Below are 14,522 nucleotides of genomic sequence, written 5' to 3'. Positions count from 1 at the left end.
TCTCTCACTCTCGATTTTCACAAAATCACACCTACTTAGTATATTTATAAATTTTCGCACCTCATAAGTATTTTAGTTGCTTTAGTAGTGCTTGTATTTGTAATAACCTGCTACCTAGCATCACAGTCTTGACTTCTGCCTAAAAAGTTGGTTCTCCAAACCCTGCATTTAATTATGATATTTATGCTCTCATTTCAAGTAATTTTATCCTATGTCATGTGATGTGACTCTTTGATAAATTTAGGCTATTCAATGTGCTGAGGCGAGCTCGCACAAGGGACTCCATATCGCCTTTAAAGTTATACTACTTATAGTTAGTGTTCTGTAACTTTTAGCCAGAAGTTTTGATCGCCAAAAGCAGTCGGCGACTCGCCGAAGGTCTCCTTAGTCGCCCTTTGTCTGCATCCCCAAACCTTTGTGCACTGCATCCTTCGGTGGATGAAGTCCTGCTTGCCATAGTAACTTTGCGACTCACCGATCTATTTAGCGAGTTTGTCTGTAATTGCATCCCTCTAAACTTGATTTAGTTGTTTTAACTTCTTTCGAATTCTTTGCAGAAATGGTTAGATCTAAAGTTGCCGGAAGAAGCAAGCTACCTCAAAGTAAAACAAAAGGGATTACAATCAACTAGGATGCAAACGTGTTCAAAAGCAAAGTTACTAAACTTTCCACAGCTGGCAAAAAAGGGAAGGGCAAACACAAGACCCTTGAATTATCAGATGCAAGCACTAACAATAATGGCTTTTATTGAAATAACTCCAATCAATCTAAAAGTGAAGGTGTGGGTTCTGATGAGAAAGATCTTCTAATAGCACAGAGGGACGAACGGCGAATTAAGAAGCTGAATGATTCATCTAGGGCCAGGATTTACCAGCCTACCACTACTACACCTCCAGTTCCAGAGTAGACAATGGTATTAGCACCTCCAGTGCAAGGTCCTCCATGTAAATCTATGAATCGAGTAAAGGCTGAGGGGCTAAGAATTTTTTTGGAGGAAAAGCGTCTGTCCATAGAAGGGGTTATAGACAGCCACCTAGAGATAATGGAGTGTCTGAGATACCACAAATTCCAAATCTTCACCAAACCCCGTGGCCCTTATATTCAAAACTGGGTAAGAGAGTTCTACAGTGCATACAATGCACTAATACCCCAACAAAAGTAACTAGCAGCAGCCTTCAAAGAAGTTGACTATGTGGTTGTCAGAGATAGAAGGGTGAAGTGTGATAGTGAGGAAATCAACACAGTCTTGGGCATGTCCAAAAACATTAGGAATCAATGCCAGTATTAGATTAGAACAGAACAGCTGGATGAGATGAGAAAGTGGTTAGCCCCACTAATTGCAGATGAGACTCCAAAGTGGTTGGCGGAAGGAGTTCCGATTGAAAATAAAGAACTAAACATAGCCGCAAGGTTCTGGTTCGGTTTTATTAGCAGCGCAATTATGCCATCCCAGAATGAGTCAATCCTTCCCCTCTCCAAGGCAGCTTGTCTAGGTTGCGTCATAGAGGAGACTCAGATAAACTTATGTACAATCATCGCTTCAGAGATACTCGTGCGTACAAGGCAGATTCGAACCTCACTTCTATTCCCAGTCCTGATCATAGAAATATGTAAACGAGCTCGAGTGCCTCGAGATACCAAGAAGGATGTGGAAGTGATACCCACAACCTCTACTGATATCTGGAGGATCAAAAATGAGTACCTTAAGGATCAAGCAGAAAGGAAGAAGGCAAGATCGATGGAGTTAGTCAACACAAAATCATCGCCTGCAAAGGCATCTCTGCCTACTCCAGCCCCTGGGCCTTCAGGTATATCCATTGCCACTGTTACTCCCGCTGATACTCCAGGTTCTTCTGCTACTGCATGGTCGCCAACACCCATTATTGTTGCTACTGTTTCCCGGCTTCCACTCACCCAGGCTTCCCTACTCCGGATGGGATAGCTGGCCTTTCTGTTGATCGGCGAGCTGCTATTCTAGAGGCCTCTATTCCAGGCATGATCTAGAGTGCCCTAAGTGATGCTATGACACCTCTGAGCACTACCATTGATGCCTTAGTGGCCAAGATAGCGGTGTGTGAGCACCACCAAGGGTCCACAGAGGAGGTGACGGCTCTAAAAGCTGCCATTGCTGAACTAAGAAAAGATGTAGACCACCTAAAGGCCACCGATGTGTCCATGGTCTTTGGAACAGTGGAGATGCCAGACATTCCTGAAATGCCTCAGAAAATCGATGGACATGGGGGTAGAGCGAAGCAGATAGCCGACCATGAGTCAGAAACAAAGACTGATGTGGAGATGCATGAAGATACTGAGGGAGCTGCAAATGAAGCCTTACTGATATGGAAGAAATTATGATAGATGCTACTGTGCAAGCTTCTTTGGCAAAGTCTCCTGCTGCTGGATCTCTCTTTACCTCCCTCTCTGTCTTTTGTTATCTTTAACTTTATTTGAATTTGAGGATAATTTTTTTTATTTGTGGTGGGGTGAGGCCCACCTTTGTGTGCTACTACTATTATATGTGTTTTGTGTATATATTTGGGTTGTTCTATTTTAAATTGTGTTAACACTGCCTTTCTGTGGATGTTTGAGCTTGAGGCTCCACTTATTTTTAATTGCAAAATGATTGTGACCGTTTTGAAATTTTTTGAATTTTTTGCACATTTCTGCAACTTCTCATGTGTTGAATGTGGCTGTTCTTTTGCAAAAAATTGAGTCTCAGTTTCGATCAATATCGATGACTTAAATAGTGCTTACAATCAAACAAACATGAATGTACGGATATGATGAAGACAAATGAAATTGCATAGACAATATGTGAACCCTTTGCATCTCTTTGTGATTAGCCATTTATCAAATTGATTCTCTTGTCATGACGGTTGCACACTAGCGAAAGTGTGTGGTCTTTGTTGAGTCAAGTGTTGATGCCTTGTGTGATGAGCTTACTTGGAACCTTGCATGAATAAACCTAGAATTTACCCTGTTAGTCTGATTGATTTAGTAAGGTGTGCTCTTGAAATGATCTTAGACAACTTTTGAAGAGTGTGAGCCAAATTTGACATATACCTCTTTTGTGGCCTACCCGTGAGCGTGTGAAACCCTCTTGAACACCCTTTGAGCCTTACCTTTCTTTGGAAGAACTATGATGCACCCTAGACCTTACTTGTCCCACTACCTATAATCCTCTTGATTTGTGGTTTAGCAAATAGTCAACTTAGGCCAAAAGCAATAGTTGGGGGTGTGGTGAAAAGGAAAAGGAGAAATCAAGAAGTGCAAGAAAAGTCCCCCTTAACCCTTGGTGTTGAAGAACAATGGAAGCCCTTCAAAGAAAAATAAACTGTGGAATAAAGTACAAAAGAAATCGGGTTTCCAAGCAATCCATGGAGATGAATAAAAAGATGACTTAGAAGCACTAGAAAAAGAATTGATAAAGAAAAAGAAGGGAATGCCTTGAGAACAACACATCTCACGAGGATGAAAAGTCACTGAGCCTAAATGACCATACCTTTGCACTCAGCCCCATTACAAGCCTTAGAAAGACCTTTTTGATCTTGAGCGAGCTGAACCGAAGATCAATTGGAAAATAAGTGCAAGCCTATGGGTGAACACATGCATTGTATTCCTCTTTTTGAGTGTGAGCGTTGCATCTGATTCATGATATTGAATTGATTAATCTCTGTGTGTGAATATGGAATCATTCTTTATGTGAGGGCATTTAGATACTGTTTCTTGAGCTTGAACTTGCACAAGTAGCAAGTATTGCGAGCATGAGAATCTTTGGTAATGGTTTGTCATAACTTGAATCTTTGAGTACACAATTGATTCCTGCATAAGTAAATTGAGTCTTGTGTAGCACTGTTTGAGACATCCTATTTGAACTGCTGAACTTGAGTTTTACTTTAGGACAAGCAAAAGTATAAGTTGGGGGTGTTGACGAGTACACAAATTGGACTCATTTAGGCCAATATTTTATTAGAAATTGTGTCCTCGAATGCTTATTTTATCTCAATATATGATAAAAACCTTTAAGTTTCAGGTATTTCAAGTTTTAGGTGGAAGCATGGACACTTAGGCGCAAAAAGGAACAAATAGGATAAAAAGAACGAAGAAGCTGAAACCTGAGAATTGCCAAGCATGCTTGGCGATTCGCTGAAGGGACACACTCCGCCCTTTGTTCCAGTACGCGAAGCCTTGAAGGAGCAGGACAAAAAAGGCGATGAAAAGAGTAGTCGGCGTGTCACCGAATAGTTTCGCGAAGCAGTACTATGTCGCCCAACGACACAGAGCACGATGATGCTAAAGGCAAGTGCAAGACGACAACGAATTACACCAAAGGGCAAATCACTGAGTTAATCGGCGATTCCGACTAACCTCGCCGAACAATCCACCAACACTAATTTCTAACATCTATAAATACTAATCTCTTTATTATTTTTTAAGGAGTCGAACATTTATTTTAATTTTCACAATAGAATAGTACTTTTTTGGATATTTTCTCTCAAGTTTGGAGAGGGCTTTTTGGGAGACTTGAAGAAAGAAGGATTTCATCTTCCCCAAGTTGGAAGTGGGTCTTCTCCATTCTTCTTTGTTTGCTTAAATCAAGGTTTAATTCCTTATACCCATTTGATTTTAGTATCATTTTAGGTGCATTTTGTTATTTCTTGATGTGTGGCTAAAAACCCATTCTTGGGGTGTGATTTAGCAAATATGTGTTGATATTGTTGTTGGGTCTTGCTTACTGATAGGTTAGATGTATTTTAATGGTGATTTCACCTAGTGGTTGTGGTTTAATTTAATGTGTTTGTAGTTGCAAATACAAAACCACCCATGTGTTTTCGGCTTTCCCGAGAGGGAGGTCGCCAAACCAAGACCGCTAGACTGATGACCTAAGGAATGGGTCGACATGAGGTTCAGCCCGAGAAGGTGAGACCTAGTCCCATATCCTAACACTCAGCTTGAGAGAGTGAGTGGAGTAAGGCGTAGGCTGGCCTTTATGCGGCAAATGGGTGTCCGAGAGGAACACATTTGAAACTGGGTAATTTGCCCGAGAGGGAATTTATTTCCATCTAATGCTTAGCCTAGTCACAATTATCTTAAAAATTTCCTATCGAAAGCGTGTACCCAACGATTTATCTCAACTTGTATTGCGGTCACACCCCAAAGAACGTGTCCTCATACTTGATTTTCTTGTTATTTTTGTTGTTTTTACTACTTGTGACTAAACCCCCAATTGATATTTGACACTTTGTGTGTCACCCCCTTTAATTTACTATGATTTTACTCGTTAATGTCTTTAGCTTCGACTAGTTAGAACTTAATTTTATTTTTCTATTAATTATCAAAACTACTCCCTTGGGACACGACCCTAACCTTTAGTTGGGTTACTATATTATCGACGATCGTAGACACTTGTACCTTAGGGCATCACTCTTATTCATTGATTCAATTAGGTGAGAATAGCCTTTCAACCTAAGAATCCTTTCTATGTGAGAATACTTTTCACATCATGCTAGTATGTTTTTATGAGAATATCCTTTCACAACACAACATAAAACATCATCATTTGGATCTTTACTCTCAAAGCACTCTTAATATTTTCACAGGTACCATAAGATCATGCATAAACTCGTACTTGGCCCTTTCAAGGTTCAAAGATTTCTTTCAATCACCACATCTAGAATTCAAGCATTAGATAGGGATTTTTATCATAAATTCATGTAATTATATTACTTCATACTTTAGATCATAAAACACCTCTTTCATAATCAACAACCCATATCATATGATCACAATTTGGAAAACATGGGGGTTTGCATGGGTTCATAGGGGAAACATCAGAGAAGAATTGTAAATCATCAATTAATACATATTTAAACATAATTGAATCATTAAGTTCAATAATCAAAAGAACCCATGGTGTTTGAAGAAAACCCTAGCTAATTGGGAAATTCTACCATTTGAAATAGAGGAATTTGGGGACTCCATGAATGAAAGAGATTTATGGATGAAAACTACCATACCTTGAATCCAAATGCTAGCCTTCAATGGAGAAATTGAACCCTTATCTTGAAACCTTAAGGTGAAATCTTCTTCTCTTTCTTCAACTTTTCTAGAGAGAGTATTTGGGAGGAGATTTGATTTCTTTTTGGGAATTTGGAAGAATAAATTAATTGTGGTGAATTTGGGGGTAAAAGGTCTTATATAGGGGTTCTAAATGTAGGCAAAATGACATTGTATAGGAATTTATTAATTAGGAAAAGACCCAACTAGCCCTAAAACTTAACTTCCATCCCTGACCCACGACTCACCACCGACGGACCGTGGGTGGACCTACAGTCCGTCTTGAACATCCGTGGTTGGGTGGTCTGACTTGATTTTTGGGGGCTTCGAACCATGGCCCAGGGACCACTGACCGTGGACCCACCTACGGTTCGTAGGTCCAGTCGTGGTCCTAGGCTTTGGCATTTTTTGGGTGACCAACCCATGAACCCCACCTACAGACCGTCTGTGGTCCTCCCGGGTGGCACCGGTAGGTCCTGAATTTTTTGTCCATTACCCTTTTTTTTGGATACGGGGTGTTACAATATCTCCCTCTTGGAAACATTCATCCTCGAATGAGATTCAAACTGGTTCTGAAAGAGTAGGAGAGGAACTAACAACCCAACCTAACAACGCAATGCATGTAACAAAGGAGGAACTATTGACTCCAAGCTAGAATGTTCCCAAAATATCACATAGAGGTGAATATAACTCTAACAGCCTATCAAATGCACAAAACCAAAAAGAAAACAGCAACTCCAAATTCATCATACTCAAATGCATAAAAAGGAAGTAAGAACTACATCTAACAACCCAATATGCATGAAAATTTTAGATTTCTCTTATTCAAGAAGGAACTACCTTCTCCAAGCTAAAAACATGCTCATCACAATCTCGTGGAGCCTTTATGCAATTCGTTCTCAAAAAGCATATCTAATGCATGTTCATCATTTCATCTCATGAATTCTATAGGCAACTCATACTCAATGCACAACAACATGAGAAAAATAAATCATATAAGTCATTTCTTTCAACTTAAATTTTTTCATGAACATGCATAATCAGAAAGAAATCATGGAAACACATAAATCACACATGACTCCCAACACATAAAACAAACCAAGGGGAACTCATTATATCAATCTAGAGTAGGAGTAGAGGAAAGAGATGAGGATATCGGGACATCATATCGGCCTCGGCCTCCCAAGTAGTACCCTCAACTAAATGATTCCTCCATCACACCTTTACAGAAGCAACTTCCTTGTTTCTCAACTTTTTGACTTGCCGGTCTAAAATCTCAACCAGAACCTCTTCATAAGAAAGACTCTTTTTAACTTCCAAGCCTTCTAAGGAAACTATGGATGTTGGATCCCCAACACATTCTTCAGCAGAGAGACATGGAAAACCGAATGCACCGATGCCAACTAATTTGGAAAATCAAGCTCCTAAGCAACCTTACCAACACGCCTCAAAATCTCATATGGGCCTACAAAACGACGACTAAGTTTCCCTTTATTACCAAACCTCATTACACCCTTCATGGGTGATATCTTCAAGTAAACCCTATCATGAACCTCAAACTCAAGATCCCTCCTTCTAACATCGGCATAAGACTTTTGCCGACTTTGGGCCATTCTCAACCTCTCTCTAATAATCCAAATCTTCTTTATGGCCTCATGTACACCTTTTGGATCTATGATAGTTATGCGTCTGAGATTCAGCCTCATTTAGGGCTTTGTTTTGATAGTATAAGTGTCCTCAAATACCTAATTTATGCTATAAACTGATGTTAAATCCTTGATTTTTAGGTATGTGAGCTAAGGAGCAAGGTAAGGACATTAACATACAAAAGTAGCAAAACAAGCTGAAGAAGTGGAGAAAAGCGATCCTGGTGATCGCCAAGACCACTCGGCAAATCAGTAAGTGGCTCTTTAGGTCACCTAAAGTTCCATTGTGCCAGCCCTTGGAAAAAACCAAGTCGATGACATAAATGGGCAGTCGGTGAATCACCGATTGGTTCCGCTACAATACAATGGATCGCCCAAAGTTACAGGACTTGGGATGCTGAGAACCTATATAAAATGGCAATGGAAGAGAGAAAATGGTGGATAGCCGAACCACTCGGTGAGCCCGACATTATCCACCGACTGGACTTTTAGGCTAATTTTTGGGAAACTATAAATTGAATTTTAAAAGGAGTTCTCACCCAGTTATTAAAGTTCCCATTCTAGAGTTATAGTTTTCTCCAAGTTTTAGAGTTCTTATTGTAAATTTGGGAGGATTATGACTTGGATCTTTGAATTTAACCTTTGGAAAACATTGTAAAGGATTGCATACAATTACCCAACTTATGGCTAATCGAGTGGGTAATTGTTTTGACCTTTTTATGATGTTTAGCTAAAACCCAAATTCTTGGGGTGTGATCATGTGATTATGGGTTGAATTAGCTTATGTGTATTGTTAATTGATGAATTAAATTCTTAATTGAGTGGGTTTTAATTGATAATTGTGTTTTAATCTAGGAATTATAGTTGCAAATGCAATTCGAACTTAGAATTCTGGGATTGCTTAAAAAAGAGGTTTTAGAATCAAAGTTTTCAATTGATGATTGTAGTTATATGGGTTATATAGGTTTGGCTCGAGAGAGTAAATCCTAACCTCGATTCTACCTATCTAGATTGAGAGAGTAGATGAATTAAGGTGTGGGTTGTTCTTATTTGTTAAGATTATTGATGTTCGAAAGAAATCACTTAAACCATGTTAGTCGTTCTGGATAAAACTATCTCACCTATAGCCTAGCCTACCACTGATATTTAGCTATTTATTAGTAGTTTCAATCACCCATATAGTGAAATTTCCCTATAATCGATCACATCCTGAGAATTCCTCTCTATATTGTTATTTCCTTAGCATTTGATTGTGTTGTAGCTGATAATTGCAAATCAAAACCCCCCATATGACATTCGTGTCATCTTCTTAGACTTGTTTACATGTCTTTTTTGATAATTTCTATTCCTATAACTGATTAGATCATTTTTTACTTTATATTTGAGTTTGAACACGTACCGCTCCCTATGGGTTCGACCCCGAACACGTACCGCTCCCTATGGGTTCGACCCCAACCTTTCATTGGGTTTTATACTGACTAATGATTGTTTGCACCTAGAATTGGATGAGGTGTGCTTGAAACGTTAATCAAATTGGCGTCGCTGCCGGGGAGTGGTGTTGTTAAAAAAATCTTTTATTGAAGTTGAATAGTGATTTTTTTGGTTGTAGTTGAATCGATGAACTTTAGTTTTTGTTTTTTATTGCTTGTGTTGAATAGAGGAAAAGATGACCGTAAATGGGAGTTATGGTAGCCAAGTGGGCCACGAAGACGATCTTGGGAATCTTAATGATGTGAATTACCCAATCTAATTGGGTGGTGTTGGTGAAATCCGTCTACCTCCAATTGAAGGGAATGCTGTCTTTCATGTTTCTAGCACAGTGCTACTGCTCTTCCAAATGAAAGGTCTATATGGAGGATTGGCTCAAGAAGAACCCATGAGCATATTCAGAACTTCGTGGATGTTTGTGGTCTGTTCTCATTCAACAATGTATCACAAGAATCAGTCCGTCTCAGGTTGTTTCCATTCTTTTTGATGGGTGAGGCTAGCAAATGGTTAGCTGAGTTGCCGAGGGATTCCATCCCCTATTGGGATGAGTTTACTGCAGTATTCAATGTGAGATTCTGTCCCCCGTCAAAGATGATGTCACTCAGGGATAGCATCCAAGGTTTCAAACACTTGGAAGGTGAACCAATCAACGAGACATTGCTGAGGTTTAAGAAGTTGGTGCTTCAATGTCTAACCCACGGGCTACCAAATCATATTTTTGAGTAGTACTTCTATAGGAGCCTTAACTCGGTGAACAAAGGAGTTGCTGATGAATTTGTTCCCGGAGGTATAATGCAATAGCCCTATGAAGTAGCATCTCAACTCCTTGATAAAATAATTAAGATAAACAGAGCATGGTACACTCGTGAATACCAAGTCTCTCTTCTCACTTTTAGAATGACAAAAGAGCAGATCGAGAAGGATCAAGAGAGAGACCAAAACATGGCCAAAATGATTACCCAGCTGGATATCTTGGTGAAAAATGCGATGAGTAGTGGTATGAAGAGTGTAAATGTTATGGGTGTTGTTAGAGTAAACCCTGAAGAAGCATAATTTGAAGCGCTTTACAAAGAAAAAGTGAAGTTCCTAGCTAATCAAGGAGGAGGATATCGTTCAAACTGTCCAAGGCCGGGTGGAAATCTAGATTGGAACAAAGATGATGGCTGGAGAGATTGTGAAAGAGAGTGATGTGATCGTAACGCTAATTGGAAGGAAAAAGAAGGTGACAAGGACATATATCTCCCACCTCATGAGCGTCAAAAGTCCAAGCAACCAAAAAATGTCCGTACGAAAAACATGTTCTCATGCATTCTCAACAAAGTTAAAGGGTTAGACAAGGTTTTGAAAGAAATGAAAGAAGAAGTCTCTACACTTAATCACACGATCAACTCCCATTAAGTGTCAATAAAGCAATTGGAAAGCCAAATGGATCAGATTTCTTCTCATTTGAACCCAAGGCCAAAAGGAGGCCTACCAAGTGATACCTTGGAAAACCCGAAGAATGATCCGTGAATTGGTATTTTCGTTATGCCACAACATTAACTAAGGCACTTCTTTGGAGGAACCCATGTTTTTGATTTTGAATAACGGGTGTTGATTGTATATGTTAAAAAATGAAAATTGTGGAAAATGGGTAGTTTGGCAACCCAAAGTCCAGTCTATGATACACCGAAGAGGTCGACGAGCTCCGACATGGACCGCCATTGGAACCACCAAGCTTGAAGGAAACTCTATAAAACTCGGCGAGCTACATGCTCAATCGATTACTCGCCGAACAGGTAGGCGAGCTCAACGTTGTCCGCCGTTTGAACCCCTAAATTGATTGGAGTCCTGTAAAACTTGGCGAGGTAAGATACCACTCGGCGCATCGCCGAGTGGTTCGGTGAGCACAACTTATACCACCGAAGGGAGCACAAACTGAAAGGTATTAAAGGCCAAACAATTAAAAATTTAAAAATCCTTTCACTTTCTTAACCTTTCAACTCCCGTACCCTTTCAACCGATTTGAGATCTTTAGTATTTTTGTATTTTTACCTTCGTATTTTATGAAATCTTTACTCGCGATTGTGGAACTTTGCCACCTCGCGTTACAACTCTTATTTTCGGCTTTAAAGGTTTGTTTTTCCAAACCCCAAACTCTATATGTGGTTAACCTTGAATAAAAATTGGTAATGTGTTGTTGATTGTTGTTGGGTAGTTGATTTTAATCGTTGTTTAATTGTCGGATTGTACGTAATGAGTTAAATTAGTGCCTAATTATGCATTTTTGATCGATTCTCGTGTTTTGCATGATTAAATTGAGTCTTAATAGTAAGGTTGTGGTGAAAATGTATTGGGTCTAGTGGGCGTGAAGTCTAAGTAACCCCAAAATGTGCTAAAATATCTAATTTGCCCAATGACGGCGCGGTTGACGTCATTCTTATCGGCAAAAGACGTCAAATGGAAAATTTTGGAAAGATCGGGGGAAGTCTTAGTACCCCGATGGCATGGGTAGTATGTGCCTTGTTTGAAATTGACAATGTATGTGTTTAATTCTATTTTCGTGGGCTGCGGGTTGATTTTGAAAAATGGGGTTGAAAACTCGTACGAAGTGCAATTTGGCGAGCCAAGTTGGGATCGCCGAGTGGTTCAATGGTTCACCAAGTCCCCTACAGATCACCCTTAATTGCAATCAATTGTTGAGTTTTGTTCTGTAACTTTCGGAGAGATGCCTGAGCTCGCCGAGTTCACTCATCGACTCGTCGAAAATCCTTTTTGTTCGCCCTTCTGCGGCCCTAACCCCTAAAATACACTTTAATTTTTGGAGAGCTACTTCTAGCTCGCTGATTGTGTCAGCGATTCACCGAATGGCCCTAAACATCGCCGACCTGTCTTGAATTTTAAAAATTTTTGTGTTGGTATTTTTGGCGAGCCAGACCTGGCTCGATAAAAACAACTTGGCAACTCGCCGAACAGTTCGACGAGTCTTTCTGCAGCTCATTTTCTGCATTTTTCTGAGACTTTTTCTAATGTTTTTCTATGTGATTTGCAGGAATGGCTAGAACAAATTTGACTGATAGTGGCATGTCAACTCGAAAATAGGCACGCAGAGTCGTCATAAATGAGGAAGACACTGCTTCCAATGCCAATGCCTAGAAGCTACCTCCAAAGGGATGAAAGGGAAAGGCTAAGGCACCCATAGCTGAGACACCGGAGTACAACTTCGGCTGTGAGAGAGAGTCTTATCATTCTCATGATTCATTCTTTGAGTCGAAGGACGATCAATTACTGCAAGACCAAAGAGTAGAGATTCGCTCCAAGGCGACACATGATCTGTCTAGGATCTCGATAACTCTTACTCCTCCTCCTCCTATAGCTCCAACACAGATGACGGTCCCGACACAACCAGTGCAAGGTCCTCCTCCCAGGTATTTCAACTAGTTAATGGCCTAGGGAATGAAGTCCATTATAGAGGATAAGAGACTGTCCACATATGTTGTAGTTGACAGTTATCCAGCAGTGTGGGACACCCTCAGGTTCCATAGATTCGAGGTCTTCACGAATCCCCATGGCCCATACATTCCTACCTGGGTCCAGGAGTTCTACTAAGCTTACAGTGATTTGATACCTTAGAGGAAGAAGAAGGATAGTGCCTTCAAGCCGATGGATTTCTTAATGTTTTGAGGGAAGAAATTTAGATGCAACAGTAATGATATAAATGTTGTGTTTGAGAGGGCAAAAAGTTTCGTGCATGACTACAAGAGTATGATCTAGACACAGACTCTGGATGATCTCAAGGGTTGCCTGGCACCCCTGATTTCTGACACCACCCAAGGTGGATTGAGGATGGAGTGCCGATAGAGAAGAAGGACCTCAATAATGCAGCTTGGTACTAATTTTGATTCACCACCAACATGATCATGCCGTCGCAAAATGAGTCCATTCTTTGCCACCCAAAGGCGGCCTATCTTGGGTCTATCATAGCTAGGAAGCTACTTAATTTGGGACTTATTGTTGAGAAGGAGATGGCCATAAGGGCGAAGCAGCACTATACATCTCTCCCATTCCCGGTATTGATCGCAAATTTATGTCGACGGGCCAAAGTTCCACGTGATGAGAAAATGGATATTGAAATTACACCTCCGTCTTCTACCGACATTCGACATATAGATACCGAGTACACGAGGATGAGGATAAAAAGAGGAGAGAAGCTCTGCTGGACACATCCCAGGAGGTCGATATTGATTCACTACCTGTAGAGGCAGTCATGCCTACTTCGGCCACTGGGCCTTCATGTACTTGTAGCTCTGCTTCTTAAGACACTCCTGACACTTTTGCTGATCCCCCACCTACTAGATCTGCTACTGGTACTACTGCCTCTAGGCTTCTGATCACCTAAGCCATTCTTTTTAAGATGGGGCACCTACCCCATTCTGCTGATGTGCGTTCCTCCCAGCTAGAGGTTGCGGTTCCTGAGATGATTAAGAGAGCTATTACTACCGCATTAACACATCTAAGGGATTCTATTGATTCCCTCACAGTGAGAGTAGAGGTTTGTGAGAGAGGATAGGGTGCTACGAAGGAGGTGACTCCCTTGAAGGTCGATCTTGCTTAGCTGAGGAAGGATGTGGACCATTTGATGTCCACAAATTTTACCTCATTATTCAGGATGGTGGAGATCCAAGATGGCCCTAGTGCAGATATTCCAGCTTGTTCTGAGGTGCCTCTGGCTACCACCAGAGATGATATTAGGATTGATGTTACTGTTGTTGAGTGTGAGGTCGAGACAGATGAGAAACAACTTGTTGTGCGTGAGGACGTGGCTAACTTAAAGGGTGCCATGTTCGAGAAAACTAGACATGACTCACTGAGGGATACTTTGATGGTGGGATCCAGTGGAGCCAAGTTTAATGAGACACTATGTATTGATGCCCAAACATATGGAGTGCCTAGCAGGATGATTTTTGTCCCCTCCCTCTCTGTTACTTTTTTATACTATTTATGTTTTGGTTGCATCTGAGGACAACTTCTTATTTTGTTGGGTGGGGTCAGGTATTTCCATACCTACCTCTTGTGACTATTTTGTGAATGTTGGCTCTGTTTTGATGTTGTTTTTTTGTGAATATTGAGCTGATTGTTTATATATATATATATATATATATCTTGTTGTGATATTGCGTATGTTCTTAGCTTCTGGCCTATTGTTTCAATATATAAGCAGTTATTGAACCAATTTTTAATATTTTTCCATCTCTTGTTTCTATGATCGTGGTTGTTCTTGTCTAAATTGAGTGTTGGTTGTCATCAATACCGATGTCTTGAATAGTTCTCTTAATTGAACGAAATGAATGT

At 40.4% G+C, this 14,522-nt stretch overlaps 1 protein-coding gene across 1 annotated transcript; it reads left to right on the top strand.

Annotated features, from left to right (window-relative positions):
• The first annotated feature begins 2,022 nt into the window (after positions 1–2,022).
• LOC125832817 (uncharacterized) lies at positions 2,023–2,355 on the top strand. The gene has a single exon (XM_049512008.1). The coding sequence runs from the start codon at positions 2,023–2,025 to the stop codon at positions 2,353–2,355; it is 333 nt and encodes a 110-aa protein (XP_049367965.1).
• Positions 2,356–14,522: the final 12,167 nt, after the last annotated feature.

The sequence above is a fragment of the Solanum verrucosum genome, unplaced genomic scaffold, assembly GCF_900185275.1.
Source record: "Solanum verrucosum unplaced genomic scaffold, falcon-dt-bn FXZP01000037.1, whole genome shotgun sequence".
Classification (NCBI taxonomy): domain Eukaryota; kingdom Viridiplantae; phylum Streptophyta; class Magnoliopsida; order Solanales; family Solanaceae; genus Solanum; species Solanum verrucosum.
This window is presented reverse-complemented; position numbering and strand designations above follow the sequence as displayed.

Coding starts and splice junctions, on each gene's coding strand:
- LOC125832817 (XM_049512008.1), top strand. CDS start 2,023: ATGACACCTCTGAGCACTACCATTGATGCCTTAGTGGCCAAGATAGCG.